At 43.6% G+C, this 22423-nt stretch overlaps 1 protein-coding gene across 2 annotated transcripts in view; it reads left to right on the top strand.

The window, feature by feature from the left end:
• LOC125464659 (GAS2-like protein 2A) overlaps positions 1-21423 on the top strand; it is a 104784-nt gene extending 83361 nt beyond the window's left edge. For both annotated transcript variants that reach the window (XM_048557316.2, XM_048557318.2), the window contains exons 5-6: positions 1767-2070; positions 17106-21423. In XM_048557316.2, the coding sequence (XP_048413273.1) occupies positions 1767-2070; positions 17106-18885 (2084 nt within the window). In that variant the 3' untranslated portion in view covers positions 18886-21423. The remainder of the gene's footprint in view (positions 1-1766; positions 2071-17105) is intronic.
• The last annotated feature ends 1000 nt before the right edge of the window (positions 21424-22423 follow it).

Raw genomic sequence — 22423 nt, 5'->3', positions numbered from 1 at the left:
CACGAGCAATTATCGAGACTGGCTTTCAATACCAGGATTATTAGTTACGGTGGTAGGCATTGAGTCATAACCTCAAGAGTACGAGGCAAGTCCTCCATAACTAGCAGATCTTACTTCTCACTGGGATGGCGAGTTGAAAATCCAGCCTCACTATTCCCGGATACAGTACAAAGGTTAAATATTTTTTGAAAGGTATGCAAAATTGCCCAACTTACTGATCTCTTAGACCAGGTTAATGAAAACCATGGACCAGTTTCTGTACTTAAATGTGAATTACCCAGGTAGACAATTGTGACACACACACACACACACACACACACACACACACACACACACACAAAGATTTGTTATGGACAGAGGGAAAACTTGGGAAAGTAGTTCAGTCGCTCCTGTTCACAGGATTGCTGCAATAATTCTTATGATTATTGTGCTAGCAAGACCACAGCTTCTGAATTATCCTTCTCTGAATGCTTCCACTTGATTGCAAGAGGCACAGCGTGGCTGGTTCACTTGTAAAAGTATCAATTTAAAGTCGCAGCTCACCGCACTTGCTGAAGGAAAGATAAAAACTGGTTTTCTTCAGCATTAAAGTGAGCATTGCTGCAGAGGACAGTGAGATCTCGTGAGCTGATACAGATATGATTTCTTCTCTGCAGTTTGTTTTCAGACCCAAACTGTGTGGCTATGTTCAGAACCGATCACCATGAGGTTGTTGGCAGGCAGAAGGCCTTTGTCATCAATAATTGGTCACTAGTCCATAGACCAGCCAAGGGTCTATCTGCACATTACCCCTCAAGTCCTGTTCATCTGCAACCGCAATTTAACTATTGCTTGAACAAATAGCTACGTAAACAATGAATATCAGGTTACTTGCTTTCGAGACAAGCAGCAATCTTTGGTTTTAAAGTGGTTTTTTTTATCATTTCAGCCCACAATTAGAAATACTGTTGAAACAAAAAGACAGGGTTTCTACAGAGTCCAGTGATTACATAGTGCAAGGCAGAGAAATAGGAAATAGGAAAAGGTGAGGAGAATGGATGGGGAAAGAATTAGAGCATAGAACAGTACAGGAATGGGTCCTTTGACTCACAATGTCATGACATGATGCCAAATTTAACATATTCCTTCTGCCTGCCCTTGGTCCATATCCCTCCATTCCTTGCATATTTATGTGCTTATGTAAAAGCCCCTTAAATGCCTCTGTTGTATCTGCCTCCACCACTACCTCTGGCAGCGAGTTCCCACCACTCTCTGTATGAAGCTCTTGTCCCTCACATCTCCTTTGAACTTCTCCCCCTCTAACCTTAAATGTATGCCCCCTAGTATTAGGCATTTCAACTCTGGGAGAAACATGCTGATTGTCAAGCCCGTCTCATAATTTTATAGAATTTAAGCAAGTCTCCCCTCAGTCTCTGCTACTCCAGAGAAAACAACCCAAGTTTCTTACAGCCTTTCCTTGTAGCCCGTATATCTGCACTTCAAGTAATAAGATTTTAAACGCAGGAGAGGAGCAGAGAGGCAATCGTACATGTAGATAACATTCGGGAGACATGTTCAGATATTGAATGCAATGGATACAACCAGAAGGTGATGGTCTTGACAGTGTACGTGACCTTAGATAGACTGTGAATGCAATTTTATGTGCAGTTTTGAGTTTGTACCAAGAGAATTCCCAACGCTCCACCGATCGATTGGGCATTGAGTTTCGGAGCCGATGATAGATTTCCAATCTTTGAGTAATAACGTGATTCTCGAATTTTGAACAGCTCACAAGCAGGTGTCGAGGTTCAGCAGCCCACACAGGGCTGTTAACCCCGTCCACGAGATCAAGACTCGCCTGCCGCCGAGGACAGACCAGACAAACAAGCCGCAGACGGCACTTATTCTGTCGAGATCGCAGAGTCCGATGCCTCCGGTGGAGTGGAGACTAAATACGCCACCTGCTGTTTCAACGCGGAGTCGCAGTGCTGTTCGGCCGCCATCACCTGACGTTCACACCTCCTCCGGGGGCCACTCAACCATGAGAACCCCTCGGGACAAGTCAGAACCACGGCAATCCCTTCACACCAGGTAGGGAAACCATACTGGGTGTTTAGATCACTCTGAGATAGGGAGCTATCGCTGTTTAATAACTATGGCTTGTCACCTCATTAGAAGCTTGTACATATTGAAATGTTTAACACAAAACCTTCACAACATGCTCTGTTTATAAAAAATATCTGTCCTCAGGACATCCCAGGCAGCCAATTGAGCATTTTGGGAAGGTAATCCCTGTTTACCTGTTGAACACAGCAAATACCGTACAAACGGGAATGAAGCTATATTGACTCTAACCTGCACTGAAATCTCCAAGTAGTCTCTAATGATGTTGAGACTAACTGAACCCAGCAAACATAAATTAGAGAGACTGTTAGTCTGAAACAACAGCTCATCTGGTCAGAGATAGAAAGGTCTAGGCCCAAAATGTCAGCATTCCTGCTCCTATGATGCTGCTTGGCCTGCTGTGTTCATCCACCTCGTTAGTTCATCTGGTCTACGTGTTGGTTGAATGATAAACGTTGATGAGGACATCGGGCAAATTGTAGCCAGTGAAGGGTAAATATAATAGTTTTGTTGGTTTTTTTCAATTAGTAAAAGTCAGAAAGTCAATTTGGAAAAGTGATCTAAATAGAACAGTCTCAAGGAACTTATGTTTGCAGTCGAGTATCAGGGAGGGTCCATATACTGCTAATGGATAAAATGTTCACATGGTTGGGTCTAAGACAGGCTGAAGCAACACTAAAGCAACTAGTTGAAGGTTTAAGATTTTAGGTTAGAAGGTAGAACTGGTTTTTGTAGCAGGAAAATCAAGACTGTTCAGGGTACCAGGCATCTAACTGTGTGGAACTTCTATCTAATCAATCCTGACTTGGAAGCCTACATGTTCCAGAACTGATAAGGTTTAGGCCATCAGAATGATATGCAATTCATACTCCATGCACATGGAAAGGAATCATAAAGAAAAGGTCTCAAAAGCCCGAAAGAAATGAAACTGGAAAGCGTCAGTGAAGCAATTATTTGAAAATCTCTAAGGTTTTTGAGTAGATTTGTAGCTCCAGTTGTGGATGGTTGACTCGCTGAGCTGGTTCGTTGTTCCACAGATGTTTCATTACCCTGCTGGGTAACATCATCAGTGCAGCCTCCTTCATGTCAGGCATAGAGAGAGACGTTTTCCCAGAGCGGAAATAACTATTACGAGGGGCCATAAGTTTAAGGTGGTCGGAGATGTCACAGGTAGGCTCTTCACACAGAGAGTCGTGGGTGCTTGGAATGTGCTGCTGACAGTGGTAGTGGAGCCAGATACATTCGGGCATTTAAGTGATTCTTGGATAGGCACGTGGAGGATAGTAAAATGCAGGGTATGCAGGGTGTTTTGATCTTAGAGTACGATAATAGGTCAGCACAACATCATGGGCCGAAGGGCCTGTATTGTGCTATACTGTTCTATGTTCTACATACAGCTTTGTTTGCTTTTGTAAATGTAATAAGTTTGCATTCTATTGATAAAGAACATTCACAGCCCTATGTGAATATGTTTCACTGACCACCCCCCAAAGTCAATGAACTCCACTATTTAAGTATATGAGCTATCAGGCTTCATTCAGGGATCTGACTTGTCCATTATTGCCATCAAATGGGATTGTAACTCCCCGTCCATCACCTTCTACAATTGATTTGTCTGCTGTCAGCACTCAGGGGCAGCAGTGTATACCATCCAGAAGATGCCATACAACAACTCACAAAGGTTCTTCTGTAGCACCTTCCCAATTGGTGACTTCTTCCAGCTAGAAGGCCAAGAGCTGTGTTGCAGGGTAGCACCACCATTTGCAAGTTCCCCTTCAAGTCTCATTCTGTCCTGTCTTTGAAATTCATAGCCATTACTTCACTGTCACTGGGTCAGAACCCTGGATCTCCTTTCCCTATGGCCTGTTGGGGTACCTGTGATAGGGTTAGGGTTAGGGTACTATATGGATGGCAGCAGATCAAAAAGGCAGCTCGCCTCCGTTTTGTCAAGATTAATTCGGGATGGGTAATAAATGCTGGTGTAACCAGCGATGCCCGCATCCCACAAACAGATAAAGTTAAAAGCTTGACTCCTGTTCTTATGTAAAGTTTGGAAAGGGCTGGGGGACATTGGAATTCGATGGAGATAAAATTTGGAAAGGATTTTAAAAGTTAGCAAGTGAATAGTAAATAGTGAAATAGTGGAATAGTTAATTGCACTGAGGGTGAAAATTTGGCAGCATCTGTCAATGCATAAAAGGGTCAGGCAGGGTTGATGTCTGTGCCAGGAGGATTGCCTATTTGTGCAAACAGGATTCACCAGAAATGAATAAATCTATAATGGGTTGTGACAGTGAATCAGCCAGTTAGTATCCAACAAGGCTAATAGCACACCAACATCGAGCATCCGATCTGAACATGAGGGTTTTCTGAGAAAGTAGGAAGTTGTCAGTTTCCTGTTGTAATCGTTAGCGTCTGAATCAATACCTATGCTGAAACCAGCATCACTAAAGCTAGTCTCAACTGAGTGAAGTCTGAGGAGCTGAGGAAAACAGGTGGAAAACCTGAACTTGTTTCACATCTGCAGAACTTTTTAAATGGGTTAAGTGGAAGCAAAAAATAAACCAAAGAACTGTGGAAATCTGAAACAAAAATGGAAATCGCTGGAGGAACTCGGCATGTCTGGCAGCATCGACGGAGAGAGAAACAGAGTTAACATTTTGAGGTTTTTTTTAGTGATTTAGCAGTCTGGTTTCTTCCTTGGCATACTTCAAAAAATAAAAATTGCGAATCATTTGAATTAGCACGAGTTTAAGCAGCATCTTTGCAATAAACAGCAATCGTAATGGATGCTTGAAATTGCCATTTGTTCAGTGTAGGTATCTGTCAGTGATCCCCTCAAGGAGCATGAATGGTGGAAACTGTACTAGAATTCACAATGCATAGTCTAAAGCAGCTATTAGAGCCACCATATTTGGGATACTTAGCAGGATATTAGATAAACGTATGTGGAAAAAATAACGTTGAGCTACTTTGGAGAAGGAGCAGAAATTTAACATTGGTCAGGTTGAGGGGGAGGCAGCATTGGAACAATTTTGAAAGCCTGAATGGCCTCGGGGTGGCCAGAGCTTTTTGCCATTCTGTTTTCAGACTGCACTTGATTGATGAGATACACAGAAATCCAGAAACCCTCAGGGCCGGTGTATGTGAAGAAAATAATGCGATGCCTGACCTGCTGAGTGTTTCCAGAATTCTCAGAACATGTTTATTTTAGATTTCCAGCGTCTACAAAACTTTTCTCTTTCTCAAGAGAGTGATGTGTAGGAAGAGGAGAGGAGAGAAAGCCAACGTGACCCAACTGTTGTAAAGGAGGTGCTGGATCACTGGCGTAGACTGGAGGGGCTGACTATTTCAGGACCCTGCATTTTTGGTCCAGGTTACAATATGGAAAGTTTCTATCTCTGACATTGCTTGCCTGATTAGACTTCTGTGAAGTGGCTTTGCGGTCTTCATTGCATTTAAGTTGATGGGTGCAGCCCCAACAACACTCAAGAAGCCTGACACCATCCAGGACAAAACAGCCTGCTTGATTGGCACCACGTCCACTCCCTCCACCACCGACACTCAGTAGCAGCAGTGTGTACCATCTACAAGATGCACTGCAGAAATTCACCCAAGATCCTCAGACAGCACCTTCCAAACCCATGACCACTTCCATCCAGAAGGACAAGGGCAGCAGGTACATGGGAACACCACCACCTTCAACCTCCCCTCCAAGTCACTCACTGTTTCGACTTGGAAATATATCGCCATTCCTTCACTGTCGATGGGTCAAAATCCTGGAATTCCCTCCCTGATGGCATTGTGTGTCAAATCACAGCAGGAGGACTGCAGCGGTTCAAGAAGGCAGCTCACCCCCCACCTTCTCCTGGGCAACTAGGGACGGGCAATAAACGTTGGCCCAGTCAGAGGTGCCCACGTCCCATGAGTGGATGAGAAACAAAGTGTTTCCTTAAGCTGCTCATTGATTTGATGATGATACTTACTCTCGGTTGCGATTTTGAAAGGTGTTCATGTGACCAAACAGATCAATTCACAACCCACAGGCATGGGAGCATGAGGCAGTGTGGCTTCAATTGCAGGATTTTCTTTTCACTTTCTAATCATAGAGTTTTTACAGCATGGAAAGAGGCCCTTCAGCCCATCGTGTCTGTGTCTAACATCCAGCTATTCAAATGCCCATGAAGTGGTGTTCAAGGAGGACATTAATGTTTGTTTGAAGGCCCTCACTCGCAGCCTGGAGGACGAGGTGAATGCATTGCTGGTGGAATTTCTCCAGCGTTCTTAAGTGCCACATCTCCCTGCAGTACAGGAGTGTGCTGACACAAGCTGGCCCTTACACTAGGACTGGTGTTGCCTTGTGGAGATCTTTGTCACCATATGCTCCCTGCTCGTATAAAAGACTGAGTGGGCACAGCTGATCCCCCGTTGATCTCCTCATCAGTAGTGGTTTTTTGAGAGAACTGGCGGCTGAGATATGGAAAATGTTCATTGTATACCAGGGCCCTCTCCTTCAACAGACATATTGGGGGTGCAGTATTTGACTAGCGCAGTCTGGGTTGACATGCACTTTAATCTGGAAACATTGAAAGATTGGCTGCGTTGCTTAGATGCTGCACGGTAAAGATTGAAAGCGGCTCGCGTTGTATATGAGCCTGAAAGAATTAATACTGAGACTGCCACAAGCTCTGCACATAGTGATGATGTGACATGGATGTGGGAGCAGAACAGCTCAGGGTCTTGAAGGAGTGAAAGCTAACATCTGGTCTTCCTCAAAATCCAGGTAACAATATCCAACAGGATGAATGTCAGCTGCAGCTATTTGCTCATGTGGAATAAAGTGTATCTGTTTTCACTAAGAAAGATACAAGAAATCACCCAGACTTAAGAGTTCCAAATGACTGGGGAGAATGAGCAATTGAAAGAAATTAGTGTCGATAAGAAAATTGTCTTGGAGAATTTCATGTTACTGAAAGTTGCTAAAACTCTCAGACCTGATGGTGTTTACTCCCTGAACGTTGAAGGGGATGTCCATAGTGTTAGTCACTGGTGGTTATCTTGCAAAATTCTGTGGACTCTGGAATGGTTTCTGCAGATTGGAAGCTAATGTCCCCTTAACATTTGAGAATCAAGCAAGGGAGGAAAGAAGGAACTACGGATCCAGTAGCCTGACAGCAGCATTTAGAAAATCACTCGACTGTATCATACAGAGTGTGATAAACGGACACTTAGTTACAGGAGTCACAGTCCTGAGGTGGGTGGGTTGGAGAGATGGAGGCACGAGGGCGGGTTTCTCCCAGATCCATAGGATAACTGTGTAGAGTCTTGTTGTGAAGAAAACGTTCCATGAGCTGTAAAGACCTCAGCTGGGATTACCATGAGGATTGCAGAGTTTGTTGTCTTGATCTGATCACTTACTTCCGCTCTCTTGTCAATGGTGGTTCATTGACATTTTCAGGAGCATCTTGATGGAGAGAGTGAGATGGAGGATGAAAAGGTTTTGTGGTGAAAACTCTGGAATCAGCACCCTCACCAGTGATGCGTGAGGTTAAATATTGCCGCTGTGCTTTCTCGTAGACGTTTGAGGAGCCTACGTTGAGCAATTGAGCAGTAGGTCCGTGTCACTGCAAACACTGTATCCAGCTGCTGGCTTGTCCCAGAAATATTCCCTTCCATCTTCCTAGTTGCTGGGATTTCTGTTCCTTATGGAGAGTTGCTGATGTCACCAAAGGCTTCTCTTTGCAGGAGAGTAATGGTTTTCCCGTTGCATTCTCTTCATGAAACAACATGAGATATAGTGATACAAACTGCTCCAGGCCTCCATTCATTGTTCCTTCTGCCTGACTATCTGCCTGTCTTACCACAGCAGATCGGGGTGAGTGGGGAGGGATTGAGAGAACACAACTCAGACACAATATTTCACCCGAAGTCTGCACGCCCACATTTTCATTGCAGACTGGGTCACTGACTAACAACATGAAGCACTAATTCTAACAGACTGTAAATAATCTCCAATTACTTCTGCCTTCCAAAACACTGACCTGGGATTGGAACTGAGCCCTACCTGGCCGAGTTTTACATTTTAAACAGCTAGCTCTTCCCTTCGTTTTTCAAATTGCTCATTTCCCCTCCTTTCCCTTCAAGTCATTTCACTTAAAACCTGGTGCAAGGTTAATAATAAAACCAAATCCTAGGCCCTGAGTGAGCCGCTTTATTGCAAAACAGCTTGGTGTACAGCAGCAAGGAAGCCTGCCTTCGGTTGTATGGAACCATTAGTACTGAGCCCTGCACATCTGGCTGGGAATGCAATCTGGCTCCTTCAGAAATTCAAAGTAGCTGAAGTCAGCATAGTTCCCCTGCAGTGTGTGATAGTCAGGCTAATTGAAATTCCACCTCCCTTTGCAGTAGTGTGCCATCTTCTGAGAATTATATGTTCAGCAGCACAACAAGATACCTAGTGCCAGGTGGGTAGGGTGCCTGTTTAGCGACAGAGTGGGTTGGCTAAGGTGGGCACTTTGTGCCATCAGACAGTGGGACAGTGTGTCAGGGCTGTTGGGGGAAGAGGTATCGGAGCTGGTGGGGGGGGGGGGGGGGTGTTGGGTGGGCGCATTGGAGACGCTGACAGGGGAGGGAGACTGTTTGATTGGACAAGTGAGGGAATTGGCCAGCAGGGGTTGTTGGTGTTTGGAGTCATGTTTCTATGGGGGATTGTGTGGGCTCCTTGAGTAGGGGTGCTTTTGTCAGGGTTCCCGCGGAAATAAGAAATGAGAGGAAGTGTAGGTGGGAATGTGTGTGGTATATTGGGTTAGGGTTGGAATGACATCAGTTTAGGTTTTTAGTTGTTTAGCTATTAACTTAATGAAGCAAATCCTCTGAATTTTCCATCATTAAGGCTTTTTCTTTGGAGGGTTCCAAACACATGGAAATTGACACTTGGAATCCTCAGTTTCCTGGACAGTTCCCTTGAAATCAGCTGCGTATGTGGGACTCAGCAGAATCCCGACACAATCAAGTCTGTGCTGCCCCCTGGTATCAGAATGGCTGGGCCCTCAACATGATCCTACTGCATATGTTTGTTGATGTATAATGGCAGCATCTTCTCGGTAAGCACTTGCATCATTCAGGAAGAAGATCATGTCACCTGCTTGCTCGAGGGCCGCCTGGTTGTGAGCAATAAATTCTAGCTTTGCCCACAATGCTTGTGTCCTGGAATTTCCGGGATAATCTTGGCCAGTTCCAGAAGGTGGCTAGCAGCTCTGTCACCTTGTTCATGTGCACAGATTTTGTTTGATGTCTACAGTTTGCCCCTGTATCTTTTCCATTAAGTAAGATGTGCTTTGATTTATAATTCCAATGCATGCAAATGACGTGATGTAACTGAGCAGCTTGTTTTCCATCTTTTAATTAAGGGTATTTAAAGCTGGTTATTTATCTCAATGGAGCTGTTTAATAGCTGATTATTTGTACAAGAGACTGGCCAGTCATTGCATTAATCTGGTCTCATGCCCAACCAATGCATACACAAAGCACAGCTTTATTGCACAAATTAGTTCTGTATTTAACATTATCATTGTCAGGCCAGCCTGTTAATAAAGTATGCTGAAGAGATAGTAGGAATTGCAGATGCTGGAGAGTCCGAGATAACAGGGTGTAAAGCTGGATGAACACAGCAGGCCAAGCAGCAGCAGAGGAGCAGGAAAGCTGACGTTTTGGGCCTAGACCCTTCTTCAGAAGATCTTTTTCTGAAGAAGGGTCTAGGCCCAAAACGTCAGCTTTCCTGCTCCTCTGATGCTGCTTGGCCTGCTGTGTTCATCCAGATCTGCACCTTGTTATCTCACTTACGCTGAAGTTGTCTTTATACTGTATTGATTGAGCTCAGTGTCAGTTTCACTGGCTGGTATTCTTGTTAGACTGACTGCGATTCCAAGAACGGTCTGCTCAGCTAACTTGGCAGCACAGGAAGAAGCAAAGGTATTAAAGATCACAATCTAATGGAATAGCAGAAAAGGCATCAGAGGATAAATAATTTCCTATGTTTCGAAGTCTGCTTATAAAAGTGCACAGTGCTTAAAATGTGGGCAGTAGTTGCCCCAACCCCCCCAACCCCTTTGGATTCTTTTTCTGATACGTTAAAGGGATGTAGATGTCATTGACCAGGCCAGCATTTATTGCCCATCCCTAATTGCCGAGAGGGTAATTAAGAGTAGCTACATTGTGGTGGTCTAGACTTTCAGGTAGGTCAGACCAGGTAACGATGGCAGATTTCCTTCCCTAAAAGGACATTAATGAACCAGATGGGCTTTTATAACACTGGACAGTAGCATGAGTTTTTACAACAACTGACATGGCTGCCATCAGCTTAGTATTTAATTACAGATTTTCAAACTAACGAACATTAGCCTGAGGTTCTGAATTACTAATCCAGTGACATTACCATCGTGCCACCACCTCTCTGTTTACATTAATTGCTGGCAGACTTAAATGGAAGGCAAAATGCCCAAAAGGCTACAGTCACCCTCAATTTGGGTTTCGCTTAATAAGGAGAGATGATAGCGGAGTGGTATTATCATTAGACTATTAATCCAGAGACCCTGGTGATGTTCTGGGGACCCAATTTTGAATCCTACCATAGCAGATAGTGGAGTTTGAATTAAATCTATGTTCGGAATTAGGTGTCTAATCGTGACCATGTGTAAATTATTGGAAAAACCCATCTGGTTCTCCAATATCCTTGAGAGAAGGATGCTACCATCCTTACCTGGTCAGGCCTACATATGACTCCAGACCCACAGCAATGAGGTTGATGTTTAACTACCCTCTGGGCAGTTAGGGATGGGCAATAAATGCTGGTTTCCTCATTCTTGAACAATTTCTTTTTAAAAATCACGTTAGATTTTGGTGCGTGGGAGGTCAAACTGAAGTAGCTTCGGGTTCTGAGGAAGGGTCTCTCGACCCGAAACGTTAACTCTGATTCCTCTCCACCTACGCTGCCAGACCCGCTGAGGTTTTCCAGCAATTTGTGTTTTGTTTTTCCCACAGAGATTTATACTTTACGCCCTTCTGCAGTTAGGTTGGATCTTGATTCTGGATTTACACGACATCAGGAGCCCCAGCAGTGTCTCAGCACGTTTTTGCAGGGTTCAGGTTTCTTAATGGGGTCCATGTACTGTGACACTTTTTTGCCCAGAATTTTCTAAACTCTGTTTGTGAGCTTCTAGATGCTGGAGGAGAATTAAATTTTCCTTTACATTTCAGAACCTCACTTCTCTTCACATTTTATCAAAGTTATTGTTGTAACTTTGAACGTGGCACTTGTAATGGACTGTGCGTCTATAAACTTGTCATATTCTCCCTTCAGCAGTCGTGCTATAGCAATACCAATGATGGAAAAGAGTAATTGTCCCTAGCCAAGTTTAAACTGTGGCTTCCATTATTTGTGGAATTTATTGAACGGAAAATTAAAACTGAAATATGGTAAAAGCTGTAACTTTGCAAAGGAAATTAAATTATACCCACACAGTTGGATCTAACTATCAGAGATAATGGGGACTGCAGATGCTGGAGAATCCAAGATAATAAAATGTGAGGCTGGATGAACACAGCAGGCCAAGCAGCATCTCAGGAGCACAAAAGCTGACGTTTCGGGCCTAGACCCTTCATCAGAGAGGGTCTAGGCCCGAAACGTCAGCTTTTGTGCTCCTGAGATGCTGCTTGGCCTGCTGTGTTCATCCAGCCTCACATTTTATTATCTTGGATCTAACTATCCCTGTTCTTTAAACCCACTTCACTGAAGACCATGATTTCTATCCTCAATACAAGCTAGCTTATACAATCTGTCCACATGATTTCAACCACTTTAGCTGTAGAGTTGTTCTGGTGCATTTACACAACTACTGTCCCAAGATCTCAGGAGCTGTGTCCAGAACTAAAGCAGAGCTTTATTTAACTGTAACACAAGTTCCTTTTGTTCAGGCCCCACCTTAGATAATGGGTAGCATTCCACCAACCTCTTACAGTACTTTTTATCCAGGCCCATTGATTCTATAGTACCATTGCGCACTGAGTTCACATGATACATCTTTCAAGCTGCACTGCATCCTTCCTATTGGCATTCCTGCAGAGGAAGACTTCGCACCTCATGTTTAGGTGCCACTGTGCTGCAGGAACAATATCACCAGCACATGTTCTTCAGATTTATCTCCCACATCTCACTTTTTGACCAATTAAATGCAGTGAAGGTGATAGAATCGTGTTAAGAATTTTTATGATCCACCCAAGCTATCCCAATTGGATGTTAAAGCTAACTATGCCTTGTCAACACATTACTAATGAGCATTTAACTGTGACAGAATTTGGTTTCTTACTTGCGGAAAAATGCAGATTTCAGCTGGAATCTACTTCCTTTTTAAATGGCCTTGGTTCTCTGTGACTGATTGAATACAGTTAGCAGGCGGGGCGCCAGCTCTTTGAGGCTGTATTACAGGAACCTGGTGATTTCCCCGTGACATTACAATTATTCATGTCGCTGCCTATACTGTTAATAAAACATTCAGTTTGCTGGGGAAATTGAATTGCAACTAGAAGATATGGGACCAAGCTCCTTGCAGAGCCTTCGTCTGGACAGTACACTGATCAATGCTGTTGTCTGCTGTAATAGGTCACTGCTCTGGATTTCCTGTCTTCCGTTACATTGGCAAAATGAGGAGGGCAAGGAGAGGGCCGATTAGCCGAAAACATTTTGTTGGACCAATGTTGGAATCAATTATGAAGGAAGTAATAGCAGCACATTTGCGACATGATAATCTATTCAAGTAGAGTCATAGAGCCATACAGCACAGACACAGACTCTTTGCACCAACCAGTCCATGCCGACCATAATCCCAAACTAAACTAGTCCCACCTGCCTTGGCCCATATCCCTCCAAACACTTCTTATCATGTACTTACCTCAATATCTTTTAAATGTTATAATTGTACCATGAAAAATTGCCCCTCAGGTCCTTTCTAAATCTTTCTCCTCTCACCTTACAAATATGCCCCCAGTCTGGTTTGTCTCTGTCATTCACTTTATGTCCCTCATGACTTTATAAACCTCTGTAAGGTCATCCCTCAACCTCCTCCACTCCAGTGAAAAAAGTCCCAGCCTATCCAGCATTGCTTTATAATTCAAACCCTCCGTTCCCAGCAACATCCTGGGAAATCTCTTCTGAACCCTCCCCAGTTTAATAATATCCTTTGGATAGCCGGAAAATCAGAACTGTGCACAGTACCTCAGAAGGGGCCTCACCAACATCCTACACAACCTTAACATGACGTCCCAACTCCTATACTCAAAGATCTGAGCAATGGAGACAAGTGTACCAAATGCCTTCTTAATTAAAAACCGAAAGAACTGCGGCTGCTGTCAATCAGAAACAAAAACAGAAGCTTCTGGCGAAGTTCAGCAGGTCTGGCAGTATCTGTGAAAAGAAATCAGAGTTAACAGTTTGGGACCGGTGACTCTTCGTCAGAACTGTTTCTGAGGCTCCCCGGTATGGAGGGATTATTTTATGAGCGAGAGCTAAACAGGTTGGGACTCTGCTCCCTGGAGTTTACAATGGGGGGTGATCCCATTGAAACATAGAGGATTCTTAAGGGGGTTGATCGGTTCAAGGCCGAGAGGATGTTCCCTTCATTGGAGAATCCAGGACTAGAAGGCACAGTCTCAGAATGAAGAGATGTCAATTTGACACTGAGATAAGGAGGAATTTCTTTTCTCAGGTGTTTGGAACTCCTCGCCACAGGGAGCTTTGGGGTTAGAGTGTCTATTTAAGGTTCAGATAGAATTTAGAATTAGATTTTTATTGTCATGTGATTCTTGATCAATCGGGGACTCAAGAGTTACAGCTAAGGACAGAAAAGTGGATGTGACGAATATTGGATCAGCCATGATCCGATTGAATGGCAGATCAGGCTTGAAGGGCCGAATGGCCTTGGCCTGTTCCTATGTTTTATGGTCTAATGGCCTCGGTTGATGTGCAGTGCGTGGTGTCTTGATCTCCCACTCCCTTCCTCTGAAAAGTATGACAATGAATGCAGGATACAATTAAAGACAGAAGTGAAATCTGTAAATGTGTATGCATTTCTAGATAGAAATGTGGGAGCAGGAGTAGGCCATTCTGCAATTTAAGCCTGATGCACCATGATCATCCAACTCAGTCCCCTGTTCCCGCTTTCTCCCTTTGATCCCTGTAGCACTGAGAACTATATCTAACTCCAATTTGAAAACATTCAACATTTCAGCCAGTAACTTGCCCTTGACACCATGGGTTCTGTATTATTTAGCAGCCACCCTCACGGCACCATGTCAAAATCTTCTGGAAATCCAAGTGGATCTTGCCTGCTGGCTTGTTACCTTGTCAAGTAATTCAAACAGACTTTTCAGGCGTGACTTCCCCTTGGGAAAGCCGCACGGACTCAACCCTATTTTGCTGTGCTGTTCCAATAATAATAATGGATTCTTAAACTTAACCATTGTCTACAGCCTATAGTTTCCTGTCTTCTGTCTGCATCCCTTCTTAAACAGGGGTGCTACATTAGCCATTTGCCATTCCTCTGGGACCCTCCCTGTCTCCAGTGATTCCTGAAAGATCACCACCAATGCCTCTACAACCTCTTCAGCTGTCTCCTTCAGAATTCTGGGATGTAGTCCATACTGTCCAGGTGATTTATCCGACTTCTCCAGCACATTCTCCTTAGTGATGGCCACTACACTCACCTCTGCCCCCGACTCTCTTGACGTTCTGCAATGCTGCTGGTCTATTCCACTGTTAAGACTGAAGCAAAGTAGCTATTTAGATCTTCCACTATGTCTGAGTTCCCCGTTACTACTTCCCCAGCCTCATTTTCCATCATTTCTTTGTCCACTTTTACTTCTCTCTTGCCTTTTAGATATCTAAAAGAAATCTTGCAATCTTCTTTTATATTACTTGCTAGCTTTCTCTCATATTTCATCCTCTCCCCACTTATTGCATTTTTTGTTATCCTCTGCTTCCAAATCCTCTGGCTTCCACTAATTCTCACCACATTATAGGCTTTTAGGAGCATGAGTAGACGAAAACTGCATGCTGTATTTTAGCTGTGGTCTCACCAAGGCCCTGTACAAAAGCAGCAACACATCCCTGCTTCTGTACTGAAAACCTCTCACTATGAAGGCCAACATACCATTTACCTTTTTCATCGCCTGCTGCGTGCTTACTTTAAGTGGCTGGGGTACAAGGACACCCAGGCCTCATTGCACCGCCCCCTTTCCCAACCTTTCACTGTTTAGACAATTTGCCTTCCTGTTTGTAGCCTTCCTGCTACCAAAATAGATAACCTCATATTTATCTACATTATACTTGATGTACCATGCATTTGCTCGCTAAATGAACTTGTCCACAATGAAGCATCTCTGCATCCTCCTCACAGCTCACGCTCCCATCCAGCTTTGTGTCATCTGCAAACTTGGAGATATCAATCATTAATACACATGGCTGGGGTCTGAGCACAGATCCCTGTGGTACCCCACTAATTATTCCAAGTCACTCAGAAAACTCCATCCTTCTCTTAGTTTATGGTCAGCTAATCAGTTTTCTATCCATATCGAGTTACACTGCCCTGAATCCCAAGCACTTTAAGTTTACATGCTGATCTCTTACATGAGACCATATTGAAAGCCTTCTGAAAATCCACGTAAGTTCAAAGATTGGTGGAGGGTTGGACTAGCAGTGTGCCACGAGGATCAGATGCTGGGCCCACTGCTTCTTTTTACATAAATTATTTGGATGTGAATGTAGGAGGTGCAGTTTGTTTCCCTTGGGACCTTGATCAGATGGGTTGAGGAGTGACAGATGGAGTTTAATTTAGATAAATGTGAGGTGTTGCATTTTGGTATATCCTTGGACATCCTTGTAACATTGTAGATGTTTCCTCCAAGCTTAAAAATAGTCTAGAATCTTCCATCGGAAAACCTTATATACCGTATTGTGTACTTTCGCTTGTAAACTCTTACAATAGAAACAAAAACCCATCTCTTCATGGAGGTCATCAATCTCAAACTGCTCTTAAAAATAATTCATCACGGCTGCAGAAATACTTAAAAATTAATCATTAAACCCCTGCAGACACAGCGAGTCCATACTCATCGATTTCAAAATGCAAAATCCAAGTCAAAAATAATGTTTTTAAAATGTACATCAATCACACACTGTACATAACACATAGCACGAAGAAACATGCCTGTGGTCGTTGGAGGTTAATCATTACTGCTTCAGAACATTGTGTTCCAGTACAGTGCCAACTTGCAACTAGACCTTGGTAACATTCAGGCTTGTGATGGTAAGCTCCAAAGTGCATGTGTACTGCGCAAGCGCCAAGCAATGACTGTTCCCCAACATGAGACAATCTGACCACCTTCTCATGACATTCAATGGTATAGCCATCATTGCAACCCTTCATTGACTTCACACCAACTGATCGATCCATTGTGAATCCCTGTTCAGTTCATAGGTGGGCTGACATTTGCTGGTTTAATTGCCATTCAATTATGGAAGCAAGTGTTGGGGGCTGCGCATCTTAAAGCAGACACTGAACCACTCACTAACATCTCTAACAGGTTTGTTTTAACTGGCTACTTAAAGCAGCCGTTACCAATGTGGCAGTGCCTATAGTGCAGGCCCAGATCCAGTATGGAGCATTGAAAATAGTTTCCGGTCAACCTGTAGAGAAGTGGTGTTACACATCTCTGGAGCAGATGAGAGTTGAGCCTGGACCTCCTGGCTCAGAGGTAGGGACATTACCACCATGCCACAAGAGCCCTCAGGGAACATTGTATGGTGAGCAACTAGTCCCCTCTTGCAACGCCTCATTTGAGAAACATGCACCAGGTGGAGAAGTTTTTATCCAGTCATAAATATTATTTACTTAACAATCGTCTGCATTTCTTTTTTGACTTTCTTACTAATGGGAGTGTGTCTCGTTTAGGCAGAAAGATCGGCCAGCTACTCCTTCCTACCAGATGTCAGTGAACATTGAAAGCATCAAGCCCAACTCCAGCACTACCACAGCAGCTCGAACTGGGAGAGAGAGGAGCAGGACTTTGCCAGCGTCTTCAAAATGCCCAGCAGCTCAGGAGAGCAAATGCACCGTTGTCCCTACAATGGATGCCAAGAAAGTACCAAGTCAGCTCATTGCTCCTCGGCGTTCCGACGCCGGGTTGAACCAAACTTGGACCAGTGCCCAGTTTGCTGAGTCCAAAGTGAACCAGAGTAACTCAAACGAGGGCAAACACCGCACTAGTGCAGTTTCCCAGAAACCTCCTTCTGAAATGACCCCCCGAGCCTCAAAGGGTTTGGCGAGAAGTTATTCCCCTGCGCCTGGCCGAGTCAGTAAGCTCTCACTTGTTCAAGATGCTGAGAGGAAGGGGGACAAGAGTCAAGTGTGTCAACGACATCTGAGCCCAGCTGGTGCCTGGCAAGAAAGCTGTGGGCAGGAACCAAAGTTGGTCAGCAAACCACTAAACGATAGAGAAAAAAATGCTCAGCAACAATGTCGGATTCGCTCGCAGACTCCTGAGCCTTACAGTATCAATAACAATAATAACAAAGGTGTTAACAGTGACATGCGTGAGCTGTGTACATTCACACCTCCACCCATTAACCCCACACAAGAGTCAGCACTCTACAAGAGCCTCGAAGATGAAATTGCATCCAATATGAAGGCTCTGCAGGTAGGTCTGTATGAGGACAATGCGGAGATCACTGAACTCCATACATTTGCTTCAGTCTCCAGTCTGTCCAGCTGTTCAAAATGTAAGAAACCTGACTCTCCAGTTTCATCCAAATGTTCAGTTTCCTCATTCCCCAGCCCTTGTGATAACACTGATCGACCTTACAGCTGTATTAACGTGGCATCGATACAGACAAGAGGAGTGACTGAGAACGGCAGCAGTTTTAATGCAGTTCTGACTGAACTTGTTAGTGGGACACAGAAGCTTAATCGGGTGGATATTGAGAACTGGATTGCAAAGAGCCCAAACATGTTGCTCGCTGAGTCTTGTACTAATCTACAGACAGCAGCTTTGAACTCTGTTGAACCCACCATGCCACTTCCCAACAGAACTGAAGTGCAAAGCGAACACTATACTAAGACTGGATCAAAATCTGTTCAGTGCAATCAAGAGAACAATGACTTTGAGGGCACTAACCTCAACAGTGCGAAGAGTCACATAACGCCAGCTCAGAATAACTTGAACACCATCGAGGTGGATTCCAGATCCACAAACGAAGGATCTGACACAAATTCGTCATTGGAATGGCCACACCCCCCCTGCGCTGTCCAGAAAGCCAGAGCTCAACAAGAAAGGCAAAAGCGGTCACTGCGGAAGCCGGAGAGGGTTCCTTCCATCTACAAACTGAAGCTTCGCCCCAAAATACGCCCCAGGAGGGACAACAGACCTGAGAAGAAGCCATCGAGAATTCCCACTCCGTTATCCTACAGAGAGGCAGACAAGACTGTAAAAGGCTTGACAAAATCTGGAAGTTCCCACAAATCCCACAGAGCCAACAGCAAGGCCTCGAAGTCTAAAGTTCAGGGAAGACAGATCTCGGCTTTATGTTTCATGAAAGCTGAGGAGGGTCTTGGTTTGGGGGAAGACTTTTGGGTGTGTCGGCACAGTGTTTCACCGGGTGACAGAACTGCAGTACAGCAAGCCATGATAGAGGACTCTGGGCAGAGGGAAGAAGATGAGGAGTCTTGGGTTTAAAAGCTTGAAAGTAAATCTCTAAAGTGTCTCGACCTCAAGCAATTTGTTTATTGGCAATCGATATTTTTTGTGTGTCCCATTCTTTCACAGAAGCACTTCATTATGGGGCAGAAGGAACAGCCCAGCTGTCACTCCATGAAAGCCAACATGTTTTGTAATGAAGTTAAATGTGGTGATAATTGCCTAAAACAAAGCATAAGAAAACAAGGAACCATAACAATTGTATCAGAGATAATGGGAACTGCAGATGCTGGAGAATCCGAGACAACAAAGTGTGGAGCTGGATGAACACAGCAGGCCAAGCAGCATCTTAGGAGCACAAAGGCTGACGTTTCAGGCCTAGACCCTTCAAAGGCTGACGTTTCAGGCCTAGACCCTTCAAAGGGTCTAGGCCCGAAACATCAGTTTTTGTGCTCCTAAGATGCTGCTTGGCCTGCTGTGTTCATCCAGCTCCACACTTTGTTAACCACAACAATTGCACTACTTAATGCTAATTAACCTAATAGAGGAGATGGCACAACACTTATCCAGAAAGTGCTAAAAAGTTTGAAAGTCAATTGAAGGGGCATTGAGTGAAAGACATTTTGACCCCACTAAATGACCTAATGTATCTTTATAACATGATCAGCGAGAGTGAATCAATTAAAGTGTGGATTCCTAAAATAATAGTTTACAAATTCTGATTTGGTTTTGATGTGTTTACAAATAGGTTCACAAATGATTATAATGAGCTTGTCACAATGCCACTTGCTTTATAGAGATGTATGGTGCCTTCTATGTTTTCTAAACTTTGTCTTATTAAGTCATTAATGATACTGTTTATTCCCATGCCGTCAGATATTAAGTGCTAATATCTCCACTGTTTTCCTATTTCAATAATGACTGAATATTTCAATGTCATCCTGGTTCTTTGATCTTGAGTTCACCAGACACGCCAGTATGCGAGGGCCAGGGCAAATTGAACATGAGGTTATTATCAGTGAGTAACTTTAAATTGAGGGCTTGGGTGGGATCAGCGAACACATAATGTTTACAGAATTGGTAATAGAAACTTGGACTGGATCACCAGATCTGGGGCATTGACTCTGGTTTCCCTACTTGGATGCTTGCCAGATGTGCTGGGCCTTTCCAGCTGTTTCTGTTTCGCAGCATCCGCAGTTCTTTTGGTTTTTATTCAACGATGATTGATAGTCAGGGAAGGAGAAAAACTAATAGTGAGATTGGCTGTGATGAAAGCAGCCCATGCCCTGACAGGACCTAGTGGTGTGGGTAAAGGATGTATAAGGAGGAGATCGATACTGAAAATCAAATTATCGGTATCAATATTTAACCTTGAAGGCTGCAAAGCTCCCTAGCAGGGGATGAGACGCTGTTCTTCAGACTTACTCTGAGCCTCACTGGAGCACTGCAACAGGAGCCAAGGCAGAAATGTTGGGCCCACAACAAGGCAGTTAACAAGCAGTTGTCCTCCTTAATTGGCAGCTTGCCACTGTCTGACAAGAACCTTGCCATGCCAAGTTGTTAGATCTCATATTTTCCAATGAGCGTTCAAGTTGTGGGTGGTGTCAGGTAGTTGTTATTCGAGTTTCATTTTTCAGTACAGCTTCATTTCTCCTGAGCAACAAGGCACACAAAACGCTTCAGAATGTCTTAATTTATACAGTATAAACTTAGAGCCCCGCTTTTGATTGCTATTGGTCAGCGGCCCTACAGCATCCCTTTGTGATTGGCTCTCTGGTACAGCATTTCTTACAATTCACGCTTGCCTCAGCAGTTTCAATGTAGAAAAAAATAGAAATTTGGACTGTCCTCCAAACAATTGTTGAGGCTAATTGAAAGCTTCAAAGTTGATGCATATTTGGTAGGTCAAAGTGTTAAGGATAATAGAACCATGACAGGCTACGAGTCCTTATGCATACTGATTGAAAGGCAGAAATGGTTTGATATGCTAAATGAATCCTACTTTCCAGTGATCGCATAGTTGATGAGTACAAGGCAATTAAGCCAAAGTTGTGCTAAGTATTAACAAGGGCTTGGGAGGATGGCTATTGAGAGAGAGTGAGTCATACAGCGCGGAAACAGACCCTTTGGTCCAACTAGTCTGCCCCGACCAGACATCCCAATCTGACCTAGTCCCATTTGTCAGCATCTGGCCCACATTCCTCCAAACCTTTTCTATTCATACATCCATCCAAATGCCTTTTAGATGTTGCAATTATACCCTCCTCCACCTCTTTCTCTTCTATTGGAGGATATGTCCCCTTGTGCTCTCTGTGGTGATGTTAGCACACTTAGGATTTTGCTACATTTAGTGTCTTAATTGGAAAGCAACTGAAGGTTCATAATTCTGATTTATTTCTCAATGGGAGGATGGTTCACTGGTGCACTGTTTCTTCTCATCCCACACTCGGAGACTTCCAATTCTATGGCATTTCAAACCTTAATAAGAATTAACTTTTCTCGCTGTGCCGTTGATCATTTATTTTGCAGTCAAAATCATTTTTGGAAGAGGAATAGACAATCGTAATTATTTTCAATAAAGAGATTTTTCATTTAAACCTGTGTGTGATTTAATGGGGTTTTAATGCCTTGTTAAGCCCTACTTTACAAATTCCTAAGTGCATTTATAATGGTGAATGTCTATATTGACTGGTCAAACTATAATAATGCCCTCCTGCCAGGTGAGGTGTTGCAGCCTCTCAAAGATTTTGAAATTTAATATGTCATACTCTTGGAACATGACATCTCAGAGATCAGCTAAAATGAAAACTTATTCGTTGATTTGTAATCGATTAGCTAAATGCTTAATTGAAAAACAGTTTATTCAATTAATAAATGACAGTGAGGAACAAGTATGCACCAGGAAACAGCAATCAATTTTTAAAAAATAATATGAGGGTTATTGACCCAAACAAGCAAATAGTAAGAAAACCAATTTAATTCTCCAAAATAATTGTGAGATCTCTTTGTCAGTTTAATGTTTCCTTTATTGAAAATGCTAGCAATAAAAGTAAAATATGACACAGGCTTCCTTCCAATCATATTTTAAAACACCAGTTTGGGATTGCATTTTCTGACAGACAAAGTGCCTACATGGTCTAAGAAACACTTCAAAAATGTCATGACGTATTGCGCTGTGGGGTCTGATTTGAAGGAATGGACTTCATTTTAAATGTGGATTTAGTATTCGGCGTTTTTTGTTGTAGAAATTTCCCCACAATACGATCGCAATTTACATCATCAACACTTCTCCTTCATCTTGGTTCAACCCATCCATTATGCTGCTTTTGCACACTTTCCTGCTCCCCACTTAAAGGAGCCTAACTTCTTAATTTGCTCACACTAACCCCCCTGCAGGTACTACAGGCCCTTTGGCACGACAAGTCCACATCGCCCCTCAGAGCATCCCACCCTGAACACTACATGCAATTTAGCATGGCCAAATCATCTCACCTCTACATCTTTGGACTGTGGGAGGAAACCGGAGCACCCGGAGGAAGCCCACGCAGACATGGGGAGAATATGCAAACTCCACACA

This window comes from Stegostoma tigrinum, chromosome 27, assembly GCF_030684315.1.
Source record: "Stegostoma tigrinum isolate sSteTig4 chromosome 27, sSteTig4.hap1, whole genome shotgun sequence".
Classification (NCBI taxonomy): domain Eukaryota; kingdom Metazoa; phylum Chordata; class Chondrichthyes; order Orectolobiformes; family Stegostomatidae; genus Stegostoma; species Stegostoma tigrinum.
This window is presented reverse-complemented; position numbering and strand designations above follow the sequence as displayed.